We start from the raw sequence: 23,635 nt of genomic DNA on the forward strand, positions 1-23,635 counted from the left end.
TTGGAAATTTTTAATCTTTCTGAAAAACCCCGTATATATGTCATGGGTTTGTAAATTTTCTCGGAAGTATCCCGTGTTATAGTTTTGTTTTGGTTTATTGCGCGCCTTATAAGGTTCTCTATAGTTAAGGAGGGAAAGTCGTTTTTCTGTAAAATATCTCTAATTCTTTTAAGGTTTTCTTTATGAAAGTCTGTATCACTAATGTCTAATACTCTTTTTATAAAATTAGATGCTGTGTTTATAATAGTTCTTCTTGGGTGTTTAGATGTAAAATTGATTAAACGCCCCGAGGCCGTAGGTTTCTGGTACCAGTCAAGTCTGAGTTGTGTTTCATTTCTAATCACAATTGCATCCAGGTAAGGTAATTTGTTGTCTATTTCTATCTCCATCGTAAATTGTATGTGTGAGTTGAATGAGTTCAAAATGTCCAAATTTTCCATGATATCATCTCTTTTCATGATCGTAAAGATGTCATCCACATACTTAGTCAATATCTTCGGTTTTGTGTGCATTTTCATCAATGATGAGTCCAGTAGTTGTTCCATGACAATATCTGCGATGACTGGGGAACCCATTGGCATGCCTTTATTTTGTTTGTAAAATTTGTCGTCATATATAAAATATCTTGTATTCTTAATACACAGCGTCAAAATGTCCATAAATAGCTCCTTCGGAATCGTCGTGTGTGTTTTTATTGTGTCCCACTTATCCTCTATCGTGTTTAGAGCTAGATTTACAGGTATGCTGGGAAATAGCGATACCACGTCAAATGAAATGAGCACTTCGTCAGGGTTAATTTTTATGTTCTCAATTTTCGTCTTGAAATCTATCGCGTCCTTTACGTTATAGATCGAATCCACTGTCAGATTTTTCAAAAATGTTTCTTATATTTGTGGGTAGTATATGGATAAATATAGACCACATCGACCCGCGGTTTCCTATACCCCTCATGTATCCGTGGCGACCGTTTTACGCATTTGGTTCATTATACCCTCAGCATTTATGCTAACGAGGGTATATACACTTTCATAGGGGCAAAATGTGCCTCATCGAAATAATGGTTTTAGACCCCAAGTATGTTTGGACGAAATGTGTTTAAGACAATTTGGAGTTGATTTAGCCATATCCGTCCGTCTGTCTGGCTAGCTGGTGCGCACGATAACTCTCGAACGGAGCAACCGATTCGGTTCAAAATTTGGATTTCGTAATATTTTTTTGGTTGTTTCGCGGAGTAAAGCGCTAAACTGAATATGGGGCATTTATCGTGGGATGCGTAGCAATGGAGTTCAACAGGAATATCATTAGTTCTATGTACTTTAATTTTTGAGTAAAGTTCTACTAAAGTTCCCATATTTCGCACTGTGTGTCGGTAGCAGCTCGATACTCTGGCCGTACTATTGTTTTTTTTCTCTCGCATTTTTACCTTAAAAATAAAAAAATAAAAAAGTAAGAACATGCTTTTTTTAACCGATTTTATTGAGTTTTTCCATTTTTCCTATTTTATACACTCCGCTTGTAACGCATATAAAGTAAATATACACTACGGTTCATCTGAATAGAACTAACCAATTTTGCCGAACTAAGAAAAGATCTCCAATTATCTCTGTTTGCTGCTTCGCTTTCTGAAATACCGCGCCTTTTCATCTCTTCATCCACTTGCTTGCTCCATCTAAGCTTTGGCCTGTCAATTCTGCGTGCACCGCCATGTGGCACGTATTTATACGCCTTTTTAGCGGGTTCATAATCGCTCATAGTTATGATATGGCCTAGTCAATGCAATCGTTGCATCTCGATACGTTGAACTATACTGATGTCGTTGTATAGCAAATACAGCTCGTGGTTCATACGACGTCGATATTCACCGTCAACGCACCAAGCAAACCAAGCACTGCTTTGTCTGCTTCCAGGCTTCGGAACCATACATCAGCACGGATAGTATTAGTGTTTTGTAAAGCGCCGTTTTTTTTCAACAAAAACCACGGTCATAAAAACTGACAAACCATACGACTACAGTGCGTTTGATATTGAAAAAACAAAGTGATTGACTGTTCGGTATAGTTCGCATCTACAATGCGACATCAACATTAGGATTATAACTGTTTTGCATTGTTCGCAAATATGAAAAATACCACCGCATAACCGTGTAGAGCACGAAAAACTACTATGAAATATGTTGTCATTTTTTCTCTTTGATGTTCAGTAACGCATTATTTAATATTATGTGTTATAATGACATATACGCTTTTCGTAATAACATACTAATAGTTTTAATCTAATTTAAAGTCAATATCAAACCATTCTGGACCAATTTGTTATCAAATCGCGATATTTCAGAGCATTTAACGCACCTTTGACAATATTGCAATTTTTTGTTTATCTTTATAAACTCGCGAATTTTATGTTTATATTTATTGTACCTATCGGACAAAAGAATATGTGGCCATTTGCAACGAATTCGCGAAAGTTACAGACAGTTTTTAATGACTTTGCCTGTGAGAATCGTATTTTTATACACTCCACCATAATATTGAGGGTATAATTAAATTTGTCATTCCGTTTGTAACACATCGAAATATTCGACGGAGACCCTATAAAGTATATGTATTATTGATCAGCATAACATTCTATGTCGATTTAACCATGTCCGTCTGTCCATCCGGAATATTTTATAACTGTCTGTTGAAATCAAGTTACAGCTCGCAATTTTAAAGATAGAGAGTCAATATTTGGTACAGAAGTTTTTATTACTAGCAGGATGGTTGGTATTGAAAATTGGATATATCGGTCCACGTTTTGATATAGCCCTCATAGATGGGTACCTCCCCATTTTCGGTATTTTTAAGGTTTTAGCTTCATTATAATTGTTCCACAAACATCCCAGAAGGGACAAGGGAGACTTTTCTCATATCAATGAGTTCACCCCGATTCATATTAGCTCAATACTGGTTATCGCCGAGTCCGAACGGCGTGGCGTGTCTTAAGACACCACTTTGTAGAGAAGTTTTACATGGCTGAAATACTCAGGAAATGTCGCCAACATTACTGAGGGGTATTTTGCCACCGCTGAAAAATTTTTGATGTTGCCTGCACCACGGTGGCACCCATTATCATTATCACACCGAAATGGCTGAAATTTGGTACTTAGTCTACGTTGGTGGTATAAAACTTTCCCCCAGAACTTTGCCTTCATATAGCGCCCATAGAACGGTACCTCCCGATTTTCGGTGTTTTGAACGTTCTGGCCTCAATATTCCACCGAAATGGCTGAAATTTGGTATTTAGTCTTCAATGTGATATACATAAAAATGTTCGCCAGAAAATTGACTGTACAGGTCCACGCTTTCATATTGCCCCATTTCCGACTAAAATTCGTCAGTATAGGTCCACGTTTCGATATAGCCCCCCTTAGAACGGTACCTCCCGATTTTCGTAATACTGAAGATTGTGACGTCAATATCCCACCGAAATGGCTGAAATTCGTTATTTAGTCCTCCAAGAGTTATAAAATGTTCCAGAAGAGTGCTATCAGTATAGGTTCACGTCTTCCTATATCCCCATAGAAGCATACTTCTTGATTTTCGGTATTTTTTAAGTTTTAGCCACATTCTCTTACCAAAATATAGGAATTTGGTATTTAGTCTTCCTTGAGTCTAAAAACTTTCCGTCAGAAATTTATCGGTATAGATCGACGTTTTAAAATAGCCCCCATAGAACGGTGCCTCACATTGTTTTACCGAAATTGCTGAAATTTAGTATTAAGTCTTCTTCATACACGAAAGGAAAGTAATTATTCCATTTTACTTCAATACAACTTGTGGTGGAGGGTATAACAAGTTCGGCCCGGCCGAACTTAACACCGTTCTTACTTGTTTTCTACAAATACTTATTCGAACAAAGCAAATTTAAATTTTTAAATAGAAAAAATATAAAAAGGGCTTTAGTAATCGCAGTCGGTGCGGAAACTTTTTTCACCGAATCGAACTAAAACACTCGTTTTCGTTTTCAGGACAATATTCCGTACATGGTACTGGCGTGGTATTTTTTGGTTATAGCCCTATTCAACATGTATGTATGTACATATGGTTAATATTGTTCTGCTATCCTCATAAGACGATAACAACTACAGTGAAAATCATTAGAAGAAACGGTAAATAACAATAATCTATATTAATAAAAGAGTAAAGTGATTGACTCACTTACTGCCTGATCCATCAACGCCCACACCAAACGGCTGAAGCTAGAACTTGCAATTTTGGGTGAGAGTCAGTCTTGGTCCGAAGGGGTCAGATAAGACTGGGTTTTTGGAAATTCGAAGTAGAAGGGTACGAAAATTACTAAATGTACTAAACATGGTACCATTTTTATTTGGCGAACCGGAAGAGCTAGAATTCTGAAATTGGGAATGGTGTGCAGGATAGATGAACGGACGGGTTTTCGAAAATTCCGATTATATGTGTACGAAAAGTACTATACTTGGTACCATTTGGTATTATGTGAACGGATGGACCTACAAAAATTAAATATGCTATGAGAATCAATGTGGGAAGTGGGGTTGATATAAAGAGGTGGTTTTGGAAATGTGTACTTATGTGTACGAAAAGTACTAAATAGTATTAAATTTGGTACAATTTGTAATTGGGTGGACGAATATAGCTGGAATTTTGAGATATGGAATTAGGATTTCTATTGGAGTGTATGCTTGAGATATGAGGTAGTTTTGGAATTTCGTACATATGGGTACGAAAAGTACTAAATGGTACCAAATTTGGTACAATTTTGATTTGGGTAAACGGATAGAGATGGAATCCTGAGATTTGGAATAAAGATTACTTTTGGAGTTTAGGATTGAGGTAGTTTTGGAAATTCGTACTTATGGGTACGAAAGGAACTAAATGGTACAATTTGGATTTGGGTGGACGGATATAGCTGGAATCCTGAGATATGGAATTAAGATTACTGTTGGAGTGTAGGTTTGAGATATGGATGTAGTTTTGTAAATTCGTACATATGGGTACGAAAAGTACTAAATGGTACTAAATTTGGTACAATTTGGATTTAGGTGATCTGATAGAGTTGGATAGTTTTGGAAGTTCGTATTTATGTGTACGAAATGTGCTAAATGAAATTTGAAATTTGGAATTAAGATTACTGTTGGATTGAAGGTTTGAGGTTGTTTTGGAAATTCGTAATTATGGGCACGAAAGTACTATACTTGGTACCATTTGGTATTATGTGAACGGATGGAGCTAAAAAAATTAAATATGCTATGAGAATCAATGTGGGAAGTAGGGTTGATATAAAGAGGTGGTTTTGGAAATGTGTACTTATGTGTACGAAAAGTACTAAATAGTATTAAATTTGGTACAATTTGTAATTGGGTGGACTAATATAGCTGACATTTTGAGATATGGAATTAAGATTTCTATTGGAGTGTATGCTTGAGATATGAGGTAGTTTTGGAATTTCGTACATATGGGTACGAAAAGTACTAAATGGTACCAAATTTGGTACAATTTTGATTTGGGTAAACGGATAGAGATGGAATCCTGAGATTTGGAATAAAGATTACTTTTGGAGTTTAGGACTGAGGTAGTTTTGGAAATTCGTACTTATGGGTACGAAAGGTACTAAATGGTACAATTTGGATTTGGGTGGACGGATATGGCTGGAATCCTGAGATATGGAATTAAGATTACTGTTGGAGTGTAGGTTTGAGATATGGATGTAGTTTTGAAAATTCGTACATATGGGTACGAAAAGTACTAAATGGTACTAAATTTGGTACAATTTGGATTTAGGTGATCTGATAGAGCTGGATAGTTTTGGAAGTTCGTATTTATGTGTACGAAATGTGCTAAATGAAATTTGAAATTTGGAATTAAGATTACTGTTGGATTGAAGGTTTGAGGTTGTTTTGGAAATTCGTAATTATGGGCACGAAAAGTACTAAATATTACTAAATTTAGTACAATTTGGATTTACGTGATCGGATAGAGCTGGAATCCTGAAATTTTAAATTAAGGTTACTGTTGAATTGTAGGTTTGGGGTAGTTTTTTAAATTCATACTTATTGGTACGAAAAGTACTAAATTTTGCACAACTTGGATTTGGGTGGACGAATAGAACTGGAATCCTGAGATTTGGAATTATGATTATTGTTGGGTTATAGGTTTGAGATATGGAGGTAGTTTTGGAAATTTGTACATATCGGTACGAAAAGTACTAAATTGTACCAATCAGATAGAGCTGGAATCCTGAAATTTTGAATTAAGATTTCAGTTGGATTGTAGGTTAGAGATAGTTTTGAAAATTCGTACTATGGAGAGCTGAAATTTGGAATTGAGATTACAGTTGGATTTTAGGTTTGAGGTAAATGGTACTAAATTTGGTATATTTTGGATTTGGGCGAACGGAAAGAACTGGAATCCTAAAATTAAGACTAATGTGGGAGTATAGGATTGAGATATGGGTGTAGTTTTCGAAATACGTAATTATGTGTTCGAAATGGTACCAAATTTTGTACAGTTTGGATTTAGGTGATGGGATGAAACTAGAATCCTTAAATTTGGAATTTAGATTACTGTTGGAGTTTGGGATTGTGATATGGAGGTAGTTTTGGAAATTAGTACTTACGTGTGGAAGGTACTAAATGGTACTAAAATTGGTGTTGTTGGTAAGGATACTACATTTTGTGTAGGATTGAGAAATACAGAAATATGTGAAGACAGTACACGAAAAGTACTTACTGGTACTAAATTTCGAAATTTTGTATGAAGGACTCTGTTAGTTGAGATGTGGATGTGGTTTTGGAAGTACATACTATAAGTATACGAAGAACACTTAATGTTACTTAATTTGGTATTCGGCGTAGGTGTATTCCGAAATTTGTTATTATGGGAAATGTTGGTGTGTAGTTGGTTTTGAAAATACTTTGGACTGGCTTTGGACATATGTACGCACCGTAGGTAAACGAAAGATAAGAAAACTTGGCAAATGGTACACCCAATAGAAAAAGGTGTACGGATAGAGTTTGAATTCCGAATTCTGTTATTAGGGACAGTGTTGGTGTGTAGGGTTTTGAATGAGGCTTACTGTTGATTTGGTATAAGATGAAGGGATAAAATTCGAATTCTAAAATTTGGGGTTAGGGTTCAGATAAGTAATTCATGGTACAAGATTTAGTATTGGGTGATGGAATATGTCTGAAAATTGCGTATTATATATGTGTAAAAAAGTACTTAATTGTACTAAATTATTGTGTAAAGGCCAGTGACCCTAAGCAAATATGTTTCTTGAAATTCAAACTACTCGAATGACATGTTTCATTAAGACGATTCAAATCAAATTTGTTCGAACAACTACCAAACTTCTGTTATTTTTAAAAAGATTCAATAAATTTTTGTTTTCAAACAAATAAAAATTCTGCAATAACAGGAGTTTGGTAGGAATTCGAATGAATTTGAATTCGAATCGTCTTACAGAAAACGAACACAAGTGTACGGAAAGTATATTTTTGTACAGTTAGTATTGGGAAGAGTGAATTCTGTAATTTGAATAATTTTTTCAAATTTTAATTTATTAATTATGAGATAAATAGAACGGGAGAACTTTTCGCTAATGAAGTAGGGGGCACATGCTAGTACAAAATAAAAGCAGCAACATTTGTCTCTGTTTTGGTTTGTGGTGTGTGGTCTCTCAGAAGAAATCAGTATATTTTGCTTTATGAAAGGCGTTCATGAAATGCAGAAATTTGAACCTTGGCAAGACTTTATGAACACTATTCCTAAAATGCAGTAATTTTTTTCTGTGTGTTGGCAAGAATTTTTCAATCCATATTGCATGTGTTTATTTATATCACATTATTTACCCAACCCCATAAATACATATAAGGATGTGTTTATTATACATATATTATTATACATACATTTATTTACACATACATACATTTGTGTAAATTATTTACATAAATAAACTTTAATTGCAGCAAAGAATCCAACCATATTTTAGTTAGGCATGTCTTCTTGTATTTCTTTGTTGCCATATATTTGTGGTTTTCAAGCTATGCACTAAATTTTCGCATACATACATATCACCTAGGTGTGGTAATGTTTCCTGCTGTGTTTTGTGTGTTTCTCCTAGGGGAATAATGGATAAATTTCCATATTTTTGGTTTTTGTTTGGAAGAAAATGCTTCTGTTTATTTAGATGCTACTTCTTCTTCCTCCTTGTTCTTCGTTATGTTGTTTTCATTTTCCTGTAATTGTGTGCTTGGTTGCCGCATCGACACTACAGGTAATAAAGGTTGCTGCTGGTGAATGAATGGACGGACGTTCACAAAAATACAAGAATCATTTCCTTTATTCAAAATATTTCTATAGTTTCATTACCTACCACTAGAATATCATTATGTATTTCCCAAGAGGTTGTATGTTGAGATATTTTATTTGCTTCTTTTTTGCCGAACTTATAAATTATCATGGTACGTATGTGTATGGATTGTTTTTATATTAAATATAATTTCCTCTTAAATTGTATGCCCAAAACCCTTGGTGTAGAAGAAAACCAATAACATATAAATTTAAAGAAAGCTTTTTTCTTTGTTTATTATTTATGACTTTTAATTGTGACAAAAAAGAGTTATTTAAATGCACTCCGCAACTTGGTTGACTGGTTAATAATGCAAAAACAATTGAATGAATATCAAACAATAAAAAATGCAGCAAATTTTTAAGAAATATTTTCTTTTGCTTAAAGAAGACAATCTTTAAAATCCATTGGAAACTTTGGTTAAGTACATGTTTATGTAAAAAAAGTTGAAAGAGAGTGTTTAAGAGATTATATTCTAACTTAAATAAAAATAACATGCACATGACGGTCATAACCGTTCTTTTTATTATTTAAAATAACGAACACATCGTCGTTTTGTGTTTCTTAAAAACAATCTTGAATTATTTTTAATTATAATAATCAGCTACAAAGCTAACAAAATTATCACGCAATGGTTCAGCACATGGATTTAAACCCCAGAAGGCACCAAAACAGCCGTTCTGTTCAAAACAGGAATAACGAATTTCCGAATTACGATTTGAACAACAATTGACTATTGCCCAAACACATTGCGATATACCGGCGGGTTCAGCAGGAGCAGCAGCAGGTGGAGCTGCTGTTGTTGTACGTACATTCGATGCCTGTTGAGATCCCGGTGATGATGCTGCTGATGATGATGATTGTCCACGATCTGCAAGAAGTTTAGTTTTTTAGTTAATTGGAGTGCTAGTGTGCAGAGGAATGTGTTAGGTGACTTACTATTTTGAAAAGCGAAATCAAAATTTTCTGGTCGTGGATCACGGAAAACGGATTCAGGTGGGCGGGTGGTCACTGGACGACGATTAAATATTGGTTGGTTGGACTCGGTTGTGGGACCTGATGGGGGATCTGTATCAAAGAGGAAAAAAAATCGGAGATATGTTATTTTTATTGTAATTTTATGTTGAGAACCATTAGTTCAGAGATGTTGACCGGTGGGGGCCTTTGATACTGTCCTGCTAAGTCTATTTTGAGTGGTTAGGTCCATTATCTCTGAGATAATGGTCGGTTAGGTCTTAATCTCTGAGATAATGGTTGTTTAGGCCACCTATATCTAAGATAGGTTAGTTCTACTATTTCTTACATCTCAGGATAGGTCCAATATCTCAAAGAAAGTACTCAAAGGTCGGAGGTGTGAATTATCTCCTAGATAATGATTGACATTATTTCTAAAATATTGATCGATTAAGGACAATTCTTCTGAGATAAACGTCGGATAAGTGAATTATCTCTCAGACAATGGCCGCATAGATGCATTATTTCCAAGATAATGGCTGGATGGGTGCATTACTTTTGAGGTAATGTCGGATAGGTCAATTATATCTTAGATAATCCTCTGAGATAATGGACTAATCTGAGATGAAGGTCTGATAGGTGCTTTCATTATCTCCAAGATAATGGCTGGCAAGGAGCATTACTTCTGATATAATGTCCGGATATGTCCATTATTCCTTAGATAATTCTCAAAGAGGTCCATTATCTCTAAGATAATGCTTAGGTGGTTCATTATCTCTTAGATAATAGCCTCATAGGTGTATTATCTCTTAGATAAAGGTCGGATAGGTGCATTATATCTCAGACAATGGCCGCATAGATACATTATTTCCGAGATAATGGCTGGATAGGTGCATTACTTTTGAGGTGATGTCGGATACGTCAATAATATCTTAGATAATGCTCTGAGATAATGGACTAATCTAAAATGAAGGTCTGATAGGTGCTTTCATTATCTCCAAGATAATGGCATTACTTCTGATATAATGTCCGGATAAGTCCATTATTCCTTAGATAATTCTCAAAGAGGTCCATTATCTCTGAGATATTCCTTAGATAGGGTCATGATCTTTTAGATAATAGCCGCATTTCTCGAATAAAGGTCGGATAGGTGCATTATCTCAGAGACAATGACTGAATAGGTCCTTTATCTCCAATATAATGACTGGATAGGTGCATTATTTATGATATGAGGTCCGTAAAGGTCCATTATCGCTTAAATAATCCTCAGATAAGTCCATTACCTCGGAGATAATCCTCAGATAGGGCCATTATCTCTTAGATAAAAGCCTCATAGGTGTATTATCTCTTAGATTAAGGTCGGATAGGTGCATTATCTCCGTGATAATAAGTGAATGGGTTCATTAACCCCAAGATAAGGGCTGGATAGGTCAATTATCTCTCTACAATCCTCAGATAAGTCCATTATCTCTTAGGTAATAGCAGCATATGTGCATTATATGGGAGGTGAGGTCGGATAGGTGCAGTATCTCCGAGATAATGACGGAATGGGTCCATTATATGGGAGACGAAGGTCGGATAGGTGCACTATCTCCGAGATAGTGACTGAATGGGTCCATTATCTCCAATATAATGACTGTATAGCTGCATTATCTCCAAGATAATGGCGGGATAGGTAGATTACTTCTGATATAATGTCCGTATAGGTCCAATATCGCTTTAATAATCCTCAGATAAGTCCAATATCGCATTAATAATCCTAAGGTAAGTCCATTATCTCTGAGATAATCCACAGATAGGGCCATTATCTCTTAGAGATTAGCCTCATAGGTGTATTATTTCTTAGATAAAGGGCTGATATGTGCATTATCTCCGAGATAATGACTGCATGGGTTCATTATCTCCAAAATAATGGCTGTATAGGTGCATTATCTCCAAGATAATGGTGGGATAGGTGTACAAATTATTTGTACATGATTTAGTAATGGTTGTGCTGTTGGGGAACTTCGTGTAATATTGGAAAATATTTCCAGCAGCATCATTTTCTATTAATATATTCCATCATAAAATATTTAAGTACAATGGGCAATAAAAATCTATGTAGAGCATAAGAGATAGCAGTTTATGTGAACTGCTGGGGTGCATTGATAATAAAGGCATCGCCCAAGTGATAATACACTCAGCAAGGGAAGAGGTTCTTGTAGTGATAAGAGCATAGAATAAGAGAAGATAGGCTAAGAATTATTTTGTAACTTAGTTCTTAAGATTCATTTTATCTTGAATAAAATTAGAATAGAATTTACAACCCAACGAGACCGTTTTGTTTTATTACTCAAACAATAGGTACATTACTTCTGATATAATGTCCGTATAGGTCCAATATCGCTTTAATAATCCTCAGATAAGTCCATTATCTCTGAGACAATCCTCGGAAAGGGCCATTATCTCTAATAGCCGCATAGGTGCATTTTCTCGGAGATGAAGGTCTGATAGGTGCATTATCTCCGAGATAATAACTGAATGGGATCATTATCTCCAAGGTAGGTGCATTACTGTTGAGATAATGTCCGGATAGGTAAATTGTCTCTTAGATAATCCTCAGATAGGTCCATTATATCTCAGATAATTCTCAGATAAGTCCATTATCTCTTACATAAAAGCCGCATAGGTGCATTAACTTGGAGGTGAAGGTCTGAAAGGTGCATTAACTTCGAGATATTGACTGAATGGGTTCATTATCTCCAAGATATTGGATGGATAGGTGCAATGCTTCTAAAACAATGTCCGGATAGGTCCATTATCGCTTAAATATTCCTATGGTAAGTCCATTATCTCTGAGATAATAGCCGCATAGGTGCATTACCTCTGAGATAAAGGAGGGATAGGTGCATTATCTCTGACATAAATGTCGGAGAGGTGCATTATCTCGTAGAAAATGGTTGGATAGGTGCACTATCTCTGAGAAAATGGACGATAATGACTGAATGTCTTCATTATCTCCAAGATAATGGCTGGAGAGGTTAATTTTCTCTTAGATAATCCTCAGATAAGCCCATTTTCCTTTAGATAATAGTCGCATATGTGCATTATATGGGAGATGAAGGTCGGATAGGTGCATTATCTCCGAGATAATGACTGAATGGGTTCATTATCTGCAAGATAATGGCTGGATAGGTGCATTACTTCTGATATAATGTCCGTATAGATCCATTATCGCTTAAATAATCATAAGATAGGTCTATTATCTCTGAGATAAACCTTAGATAGGGCCATTATCTCTTAGATAATAGCCTCTTAGGTGTATCATCTCTTAGATATAGAACGGATAGATGCATTATCTCCGAGATAATGACTGAATGAGTTCATTATCTCCAAGATAATGGCTGGATATGCCATTTTTCTCTTAGATAATCCTCAGATAGGTACATTATGTCTCAGATAATCCTCAGATAGGGCCATTATCTCTTAAATAATAGCCTCATAGGTGTATTATCTCTTAGATAATGTTAGGATAGGTGTATTATCTCCGAGATAATGACTGAATGGGTTCATTATCTCCAAGATAATGGCTGGATAGGTGCATTACTTCTGATATAATGTCCATATAGATCCATTATCGCTTAAATAATACTCAGATAAGTCCATTATCTATGAGATAATCCTCAGATAGGACCATTATCTCTTAGATAGTAGCAGCATAGGTGTATTATCTCTGAGATAAAGGTCGGATAAGTGCATTATCTCCGAGAAAATGACTGAATTGGTTCATTATCTCCAAGATAGGTGCATTACTTTTGAGATAATATCCGGATAGGTCAATTATCTCTTAGATAATCCCCAGATAGGTCCATTATATCACAGATAGTCCATTATCTATTAGATAATAGCCCCATACGTGCATTATCTCGGAGATGAAGGTCTGAAAATTGCATTATCTTCGAGATAATGACTGAATGGGTTATTTATCTCCAAGATAATGGCCGGATAGGTGCATTACTTCTGATATAAAATCCGGATAGGTCCATTATTGCTTAAATAATCCTCAGGTAAGTCCATTATCTCTGAGATAATAGCCGCATAGGTACACTACCTCTGAGATAAAGGTCGAATAGGTACATTATTACCGAGATAATGGTCAATTAGGTGCATTACTTCTGATGTAATGCCGGCATAGGTTCATTATTTCTGACATAAAGGTCGGAGCGGTGCATTATCTCCTAGAAATGGTTGGATAGGTGCACTATCTCTGAGATTATGGCCGACTACATGCATCATTTCTGTGACAAAGGTCCGAGATAATGGCCGCATAGTTGCAATATCTGTGATATAAAGGTCGGATATGTACATTATCTTTTAAACAATGAATAGGTGCATTATCTCTGAAATCAAGACCGCTTAGGTGCAATATCTCAGAGATATTTGTCGGATAATGGCTGGATGGGTAAATTATCTCTGAGATTATGACCGATAAAGTGTATAATTTTTGAGGCCATGGCCGCGTATGCGCGTTATCTCTGAGATAATATCAAAATAGGTGCATTATCTTTATTAAATAGTTGCCGGTAAGGTCCATTGTAGATAACGACTCTATGGGTAAATTATTTCGAGACCTTCGCCTGTTCTGTATGTAAGATAATGTCGCCTATTTTCTCGGGTATAAATGTGATAATGACCGATTTTGAATCTTATATCTGACATATAGGCCAGTTTTCTCTAATATAATGCCTGATTCTCTCTGATTGATTGCTTAAGCAGATAGCACTTACTCATAAAACTGTAATCAAAATTCTCTGGTCTTGGGTCACGGAATACGGATTCTTGGGGCCTTCTTGTTGGACGAGTTGTAACTGTAAAAATGTAAAGCAAAAATAAATATAAACAATAAACTCATTATCCATATATTTTTTGATTAATAACCTGGACTTGGGAACACATAACGATCTTCTTCATCGGCTGCAATGCGTATACCAATATCAACTTTTTCAATAGGAATGTCTAAGCCATTGCGTTTCTTACCGGGTACAGCGTGTCTGGAAAATAAATTTAAGAAAATAAATAAAAATAATTCAAATCTGTTTACCTTCGTAACTTACTTTACGTAAACATAATGCGTTTGAACATGTTGTTGAACATCGGCCGCATTTTGTGGAGCATGATGTCTGAAAAAGGGATTACGTTTAGTGCGCACACTTTGTTCCTCACCACCCGAAGCCAAATCACGCCTAACACGACGATGAAATTTTTTGGGTCTTTTTAATAGTTTATCCTTGATGGTAGCACTATCGTCACCTTGTTTCTCATCTTGCGATGCAGGTTGAAGTTTGTATTGAGTCCTACTGGGTTTAACATTGCCATATTCATCTTCCACAAGCAGTGGTGTTTCAGGCAAAAAATCGAAATATATTTTCTCACTTTCCCCATCAGGACTGGGAGTGGTTTTATGACGTCTTCGGTGAGCAATGTCTTTGTATTTACGCTGACGTTTGGTGGTATTTTTCGATGGATCTGAAAAAAAAAATTAAAAAAAAATGTTGGAGATAATTGATTTATAAGGGATCAATGTATGACTAGGGAGGCTTAAGAGAGACTCAAAATACGAGCTGCGAGTTGTCCGCACGACGAAGAGAAAACTAATAGAAGAATCTTTGTGAACGAGCCGAAGGGAGTCTTAATAGACGAGCTGAAGGAGTTTGTGTGAACGAGTTAGAGGGAGTCTTTATAGTCGAGCTAATGGGAGTCTTTATAGATGAGCTAAAGAGAGTATTTATAGACGAGCTAAATGAAGCTTTTATTAACGAGCTAATGGGAGTCTTTATCGACGAGTGGAAGAGAGTTTTTATAGACGAGCTGAAGGGAGTCTTTATAGACGAGCTGAAGGGAGTCTTTATAGACGAGCTGAAGGGAGTCTTTATAGACGAGCTGAAGGGAGTCTTTATAGACGAGCTGAAGGGAGTCTTTATAGACGAGCTGAAGGGAGTCTTTATAGACGAGCTGAAGGGAGTCTTTATAGACGAGCTGAAGGGAGTCTTTATAGACGAGCTGAAGGGAGTCTTTATAGACGAGCTGAAGGGAGTCTTTATAGACGAGCTGAAGAGAGTCTTTATAGACGAGCTGAAGGGATTCTTTATAGACGAGCTGAAAGGAGTCTTTATAGACGAGCTGAAGGGAGTCTTTATAGACGAGTTGAAGAGAGTCTTTATAGACGAGCTGAAGGGCGTCTTTATAGACGAGCTGAATGGCGTCTTTATAGACGAGCTGAGGGGAGTCTTTATAGACGAGCTGAAGGGAGTCTTTATAGACGAGCTGAAAGGAGTCTTTATAGACGAGCTGAAGGGAGTCTTTATAGACGAGCTGAAGGGAGTCTTCATAGACGAGCTAAAGGCCGTCTTTATAGACGACTTGAAGGGCGTCTTTATAGATGAGCTGAAGGGAGTCTTCATAGACGAGCTAAAGGCCATCTTTAGCGACGAGCTGAAGGGCGTCTTTATAGACCAGCTGAAGGGAGTCTTTATAGACGAGCTGAAGGGAGTCTTCATAGACGAGCTAAAGGCCGTCTTTATAGACGAGCTGAATGGCGTCTTTATAGACGAGCTGAAGGGAGTCTTTATAGACGAGCTGAAGGGAGTCTTTATAGACGAGCTGATGGGAGTCTTTATAGACGAGCTGAATAGAGTCTTTATAGACGAGCTGAAGGGAATCTTCATAGACGAGCTAAAGGCCGTCTTTATAGACGAGCTGAAGGGCGTCTTTATAGACGAGCTGAAGGGAGTCTTTATAGACGAGCTGAAGGGGGTCTTTATAGACGAGCTGAAGGGGGTCTTTATAGACGAGCTGAAGGGAGTCTTTATAGACGAGCTGAAATGAGTCTTTATAGACGAGCTGAATGGAGTCTTTATAGACGAGCTGAAGGGAGTCTTTATAGACGGGCTGAAGTGGGTCTTAATAGACGAGCTGAAGTGAGTGTTTATAGACGAGCTAAAGAGAATGTTTATAGACGAGTTAGAGGCAATTTTTAAGACGAACTGAAGGTAATCTTTCTAGACGAGCTGAATGGAGTATTGAAGAACGAGTTGAAGGGAGTCTTTATAGACGACAAGAAGGAGCCTTGTAGGCTACTCAATGAATCTCTATAGGCGACTACAAGGACACGCCCACAAGTAGCTGTTATAAGGCGATTACAATAAGCCGTTATAGGCGACCTTTATAGGCGTCTACAAGGAACCTTTAATCGGCGACTGCAAGGAGTCTTTGTATACAACTGCAAGCAGCCTTTACAGGCAACTACAAGGAGATTTTAATAGCTGACTTCAAGGAGTCTTTGTAGGCAACTGCAAGGATCCTTTTATGCAAAGGGCCAATAGAAGCCTTTATATGCGAAGCCTTTTATAAATTCGACCAGCAGAATCCTATATATAGGTACTACAAGCTGCCTTTATAGAGCCTTTTAAAGCGTCTACAAGGAGTCTTTTATGGGCTACATCAAAGAACCTTTATAGCAGATTACAAGGGGCTATGACAGGGGACTTCAAAGAGTGAATCTAAGTGATTACAAGGAGACTTTAAAATAGACAAAATGGGCTTTATAGGCGACTACAAGGAGCTTTTATAGGATACTGCTACGAACATTTACAAGGGACTACAAGTAGAGTTGTATAGTTCATGAACGAACTAGTTCAATTGAACGATTCATTGAAAAGAGCGTATGAACTAGATCAGTCGATATAGTTCATTATAGTTCAATAGTTCACTGAACTATAATCAGTCGGTGACCGTACGATCAACGAACGATTCACAATCTAGTTCAACATGTCGTTCACAAATATATAAAATGACGGCGTCGTTTATGTTAAGGGATGCCTTTGTAATGTGATCAGTTTGTTTATGTTTTGGATCAAGGTACATGGAATAGCTGTCCGAAAATTAAGATTTCTACAAAAACATACGAGACATAACATATTACAATATGTCGAATCCAGATTCAATCTGCCTTTTTGGATAGAAAAAAGGTAAAAAAATAAAAAGAAACACACACACACAAAGCTTTTTTGCAATGACAATTTCTACACACACACACACAACATACGATTTTTTGCCAGCCACCGAAATGAACGATGATTTTTGTAAAATTAATTAATCTTTCTTTAAGAATGCAATAAAACTATGCAAATGTAATATTTTTGTTATGGAGTAGTTAAATTATATAAGTCATTTGTTTGTTTGTATTTGGTGTATGTATGCGTTTTCATCAAACGACCGATTAAGAGCCGGTGAACGATTTTGATCCGAATGATTGAACTGGACAGTGAACTATGAACTAGATTACTGACCTAGTTCAGTTTAAAGAGCTGAGCTATTGAACTAGATCTTTCAAATGAACTAGATTGTACAACTCTAACTACAAGGCGAGTACAAGGGCCCTTTTTAGTTGATTACAGGAACCCTATATGATTCCTATATAGGCCACAACAAGAAACGATTATAAGCGACAAGGAGGGGCTTTTAATAAGTAGATACACGGAGTTATTACAAATGCCCGGGAACGGTATTTAAAGAGACAAGGACATAAGCGAGCGGAAAAAGGGATGCCCACAAAACATAACTGATGGAAAGAAATTTATCTACAGATGATCTGAAGAGAGAGTGTTTAGAAAAAATCAAATAAAATAACTTAAAATAATTTGAAAATGTTTACATCATGTGGACAGAAAAAGTTCCAGTGGTGAGAGGAGTAGAGAAACAATTTTTCTTAAATTAGCTTCATAAAGTAATCGCATCATAAGTAGCTTTTCCATCAAAAGTATTTTTTCATTTCTCGTTATTTTGTTGTTCTCTTTTTTTTTTTGACTTACCATAATCTTCGTCAACAAAATCCTCTTTGTACATTATAATCGGATGTTCTTCTTCAACTTTTCCATCAACATACTTCACATGATGTATCTATAAATTGGGGAGGAGGAGAAAAGTTATAAAAACCCAATAAAATGTGCAAAATAATTTGACTTTTAGTTAAAATTTTCTATTATTTAAGGGTGAATATATTTACCTCTAAATTATCGGCATCCTTATATTCTTCATTGACTTTGAAATCTTGTGGCAACCATTCATCCTCATCAGCGCTTGGTCGGCATTCAGCCCAAGGAGCGTTTATGGCAATCAACAACAGCAGGAGGGCGAATAAACATCCGTGAAATGGAAAACATTTCCTGTTTGGCCGGATATCAACAATGCCACCACCACCGCCACCATCACCACCAACAACATCTGTTGTTGTTCTGTTATTTCGTCGACGCATTGTGTAAAAGTTGTGTTGCGCTAGTGTTGTTGCTGTTGTGGTTTTATCTAGAAATTGTTCTACTTTTCCTCTTGGATTCTTTATATTTTAAGCGTTTAAATTTTAAAACTTTTCTCCTTTTTTGTAGTCTTGTGTTAAATTTTATAAAGGTTTCCACTTCCTGCTGCTTGAGAGCAAAATGTAGAAAAATATCTGCCGGGAACCCCTTTTGTGCAGAGTATTTGTGTTGGCAGCAAACGTATTAACTTTTTGCAAATTGTCGGTTAAGTTTCTGTTTGCTTCTTTTTCTTGTTCTTGTGTGTTCTTTTCTTTTCGGAATTTATTTTTTCTGCAAAAAAAGAAAATTTGGAAAATGAAAAGTTATTTGATGAAGAGCAAAAAAGAAAAAAAAATAGGAAAGGAAGATGAACAAATTTCTTAAAACAAAGAAAAAACAAAAAAAAAACTTCAAAACTAACTTTCCCGCAACACGTCGTAAAAACAGACTCATTTTTTGTTTTTTTTTTCTTTTAATTTTAGGATACCAAATGGAGAAGAATTGGAGTCCGCATAGTAGACATTTTAAGACCCCCACTAATTGTTTGAGTGACAAAATATTTTTGCATATGGTCCTAAATTCATTAAGTTATTTTAAGTCATAATTTCTTTATAAAATATGTATCTTTGAGATCATAGTAACCGGAATCACGAGAAAGGCCAATTGAAGTGCATACTTTTAGGCCGAATATTAAAATACATAACTAATTACGCTTCTTATAGTACGTTTACATATAACTAGATTTATTAAACCTAGTGGGTTTCAACCGTCAAGTAAACGTCAAAAATCCTCATAAAGAGAAGACAAAAAGCCCTAATGTAAACATTGCGTTTGCAGGAAAACTACAATTAAAAAAAAACACTGTATAATTACAAAGAATTAACGCGGGTCGATCCCGTTACTTCAATATATAACACAATACCCTTTAAATACAGGTATGGCACTAGATATTGGATTATAACATTCCATGGCATAATCATCAGCACATAAAGTAATGTAGGGCATTTACTACAAATGAATTTAAATTCGCACAATAATTGAATGGAACATAAAAAAACTGGGAGATAACATGCTCAAGAAACACCAAATTAATGTTACTCCATTAAAAAACTTGGATACTAATATTCAGTTTTAATTTTAAATCTACGAAGACTCCATTCTGTTTTCGCCAAAGATAAGCCAACAGCCTAACAATTCAACATTTTTATCGTTAATAACTGATTGATTTATTCGGTCCAATGAGCTTCCTTTGTGTGGGACGAATATATTCTTCTCTTCTTTGTTGTATTTGTTTTTATTCTTGTTGTTCACTGCCGAACCATGCAAACAAACATTTGTAGAAAAGTTTGACCGGTCAACTTCATTAGTACTTAAATGTTTATTTAGTTTTAATTAAAAACTTTTAGAGTTGTTGTTTTATTTGTAATATATCATCTTCTTCCTTTTTTGTCTAAATTGGTTCTTTTTTGAGCCAGTTTCTTGTCTTTTAGCCCAAACAAATATTGATCATTGATTGTTTACTTCAAATTAACATTGGTAATCATGGAATGTCGACAAGTCTAAAGGACGTGCCAATAGGTTCTTTTTATTTAACTTTTTGGCAACAAAATAGAAGAAAAATGTTTTGTAAAATTGGGCAAAGAAAACGTTGGACTATGCAGAGTCTTAAATTGGTTGTCTGTAATGGACAGAAAATTAAGTATCAAACAGAATATCAAAAAGCAGCCTCAAAACTAAAGGGAGTTTTTATAGACGAGCTGAAGGGAGTCTTCATAGAAAAGATGAAGGGAGTCTTTATAGACGAACTGAAGAGAGTCTTTATAGACGAGTTGAAGGGAGTCTTTATAGACGAGTTGAAGTGAGTTTTTATAGACGATTTGAAGTGAGTTTTATAGACAGACTGAAGGGAGTTTTCATAGACGAGCTGAAGGGAGTCTTTATAGACAAGCTGAAGGGAGTTTTTATAGACTAGCTGGAAGGAGTCTTCGTTGAAGAGCTGAATTTGTATACGATCTGAAAAAAGACTTTATAGACTATCTGAAGGAAATCTTTATAGACGATCTGAAGAGAGTTTTTTTATAAATGAGTTGAAGGGAATCTTTATAGATGAGCTGAAGGGAATCATTATAGACGAGCTGAAGGGTGTCTCTTTAGACTAGCTAAAGGGAGTCTTTATAGACGCTCTGAAGGAAGTCTTTATAGACGAGCTAAAGGAAGTCGTTATAGGTGAGCTGAAGGGAGCCTGTTTAGACGAGCTGAAGGAAGTCTTTATAGATGAGCTAAAGTGTGACTTTATGGACCAGATGAACGGAGTCTTTATAGAAGTGCTGGAGGGAGTCTTTATAAACAAGCTGAGCTTTATTATACGAACTTAAAGAGTCTTTATAGACGAGCTGAAAAGAGTCTTTATAGACGAACTGAAAGGAGTCTTTATACATGGGCTAACGGAATAGTCTATAAACTATTTAAAGCGAGTCTTTAAAGAGGGGCTGAAGGTAGTCTTTGTAGAACAGTTGCAGAATGTCTTTGTAGAATAGCTGAATGTAATCTTCTTAGGAGAACCGAAGGTTATCTTTATAGGCGGACTGTAAAAATCTGTATAGACGACCTAACGTACGAAGGGTAAGTCCCTGAGGGAGGAACCGAAAGAAGTGGTCCATTATGGACATCTTAGTTGCTGGCCTTAGGGTTTTTACAGATTTAGGGTATTAGTCTCAGAAAGTATGGACTTATCCGCAAAATATTATACTGTCGTAATGTGAGCCGCGGGAATTACCTGCTGTAAAAATTTCAAAACTATACTACATAGTCCTACATAGTCCGGTCAAAATAGACATTGAAATAGCAAAAATTCCCACAGAGCTGAATTTTGGTGGAGAGCTAGGGTTTGCCATTAGAAGCAACGTAATAAAAGTCCCCATCGATCCCTTGTGTGCAAAAAAAATTATTCGGGGTCAAAGGTCAAATTTTAAGGGTTTTTAGGTTTTCGGATTTATTTCTTGAAAACGGTTGATCTAATCAAAAAGTGACTAAAGTAAATATTGTAGACACAAAAATTATCTACGAGTTTGACCTTTATAATTTTTTCCTAGAAGGAACCATTCTTGAGATATAGCTGTTCTAAAAAACACATGATTTTTATGCACTTATAAGGGAAATAAGCACATATTCAGACGAACCGGCAAAAATAAGCGAAGTAATCGGGTCTGTCCACCAAAAAAATATATATTTCCTTGAAGAAGGAAATTATAGCTATCTTCTAAAAAAAATTCCAACAAAATCGGAGCGTGTTTAGTAGAGTTATTCAATGTTAGAGTCATTTTATGCAAAAATAGCCCATTTAACCCACACGTATAATCGAAAGCCCAACGGGAACGACCCCCAACGAAAACTCTCCGATTTTTTTAAAGTTTTGTCCGAAGGTAGGGTTTGTTGCGCTGATTACGGAAATGTATAATTTTCAACGGTTACGGATCCGGTTCGCCGGTTATTCGACCCGAAAGGCCAAATTTAAAAACCGGGTTAGACTCGGTTCTACTGAACCGATTACTGCAAAGTGGATATCGTTTGAAAACTTACGGAAGTATCTAATACATAGTGTCGTTACTTTGACCGGCTCGCCTCATAATGTACTTAGGCGGCTAATTTTTTATTTGACCTTTAGATCGCGATATCTCGAAAATGGTAAGTCTTTTTTAAGAACCATAAAGACCACTCTTGTAGACCGGCTTTTGCTAAGTCTTACCGTTTTTGAGAAAAATTAAAAAAACTGAATAATGCCTCCAAAAATGACCTTTGACCCCGAATAACTTGTTTTGCACACATGGGATCGATGGGGACTTTTAGTACGTTGCTTCTAATAGCTAACCCTAGCTCTCCACCAAAATTCAGCTTTGTGGGAATTTTGCTATTTCCCCCTTATACGCATGTCTATTTTGACCGGACTAACAGACCATGCTACGTTACAAAAAAGTACGTTTTGCGCGGTTCTGATTTTGACCCACTTCGTTTTATTGATGAAATGCAAATATGTTTTCTTAAAGCTCTCAGCAAATTATATTTTTTACGACTTCTACCTTATCTTATGACAAATTTTCATTCACAATAAGCTTGGCATAAATAAAAAAGCTTTTTGATTTTAGAAACACTTAAAACCATTTTTTATCTTGCACATAAAATTACCACTGATATCTGGCTAGCTCTTTGCAAAAGATGGTCCGATTTGTTCCAAGCCTTGTGGTGGAAGCAGTTATTTTATTTTTTGTATAGTGACCATTTAAATCGGGCAATCAAATTTCAATCGGCAACTTACAAGGCTTTTTTCGAAACTGCCCAAATTTCAAATTGAAAATCGCAACCTTTCTTCTGAGGAAACATAATTTATGGTGTTTCATAAGGAGTGGTAAACATAATCATCTCCCCTAAGCTAATCTTTATACATAAAAATCAAATGTCGTTCGTTGGTAATGGCATAAGTTGAGAACGGCTGGACCGAGTTGGATAATTCTTTTTGTGAAATGTTCGCCATAACCCAACTTAGGTTTTTATGCAAGGAAAATTTGGGCACGTCCACATTTAGGCCACTTTTTTAATTTTCAACTTTTATCTTTTCTACAAAAAAATACTGATGGCCCGGTCTAAAATGGTCCATAAATTTTGTTGAATTTCGGAGGGGCGGGATACTTCCTCTGTACCCTATTTTTTGTAAAATACTATATCTTTATAAATAAAAATAAAATGTCGTTCGTTGGTAATGGCATCAGTTGGGAATGGCTGGACCGAGTTGCATAATTCTTTTTGGGAAATGTTCGCCATAATCCGACTTAGGTTTTTATGCAAAGAAAATTTGACCACGCCCACTTTTTTAATTTTCAATTTTTATCTTTTCTACAAAAACTACTGAACTGATTTTCCTGAAATTGTCAGGGAATGTACAGCGATGGCCCCCGGTTAAAATAGGGTACTTCCCCTATACAATATATATA

At 36.0% G+C, this 23,635-nt stretch overlaps 2 protein-coding genes across 11 annotated transcripts in view; one reads left to right on the forward strand and one right to left on the reverse strand.

Moving 5' to 3' along the window:
- The window catches only part of LOC141388968 (uncharacterized), a 236,265-nt gene that overhangs the window by 36,759 nt on the left and 175,871 nt on the right, over positions 1-23,635 (forward strand). The gene's annotated exons all lie outside the window — the stretch shown is intronic.
- Positions 8,578-23,635, reverse strand: part of hdly (hadley) — a 165,384-nt gene continuing 150,326 nt past the window's right edge. For all 10 annotated transcript variants that reach the window (XM_073959880.1, XM_073959876.1, XM_073959877.1 and 7 more), the window contains 7 exons: positions 18,365-18,941; positions 18,171-18,258; positions 14,415-14,826; positions 14,239-14,351; positions 14,088-14,168; positions 9,307-9,435; positions 8,578-9,238 (listed from right to left, as the gene is read on the reverse strand). In XM_073959880.1, coding sequence (XP_073815981.1) covers positions 8,955-9,238; positions 9,307-9,435; positions 14,088-14,168; positions 14,239-14,351; positions 14,415-14,826; positions 18,171-18,258; positions 18,365-18,613 — 1,356 coding nt within the window. In that variant the 5' untranslated portion in view covers positions 18,614-18,941 and the 3' untranslated portion in view covers positions 8,578-8,954. The remainder of the gene's footprint in view (positions 9,239-9,306; positions 9,436-14,087; positions 14,169-14,238; positions 14,352-14,414; positions 14,827-18,170; positions 18,259-18,364; positions 18,942-23,635) is intronic.

The sequence above is a fragment of the Musca autumnalis genome, unplaced genomic scaffold (genome assembly GCF_047663935.1).
Source record: "Musca autumnalis isolate F117 unplaced genomic scaffold, ASM4766393v1 scaffold_1, whole genome shotgun sequence".
NCBI classification, from domain to species: Eukaryota; Metazoa; Arthropoda; class Insecta; order Diptera; family Muscidae; genus Musca; species Musca autumnalis.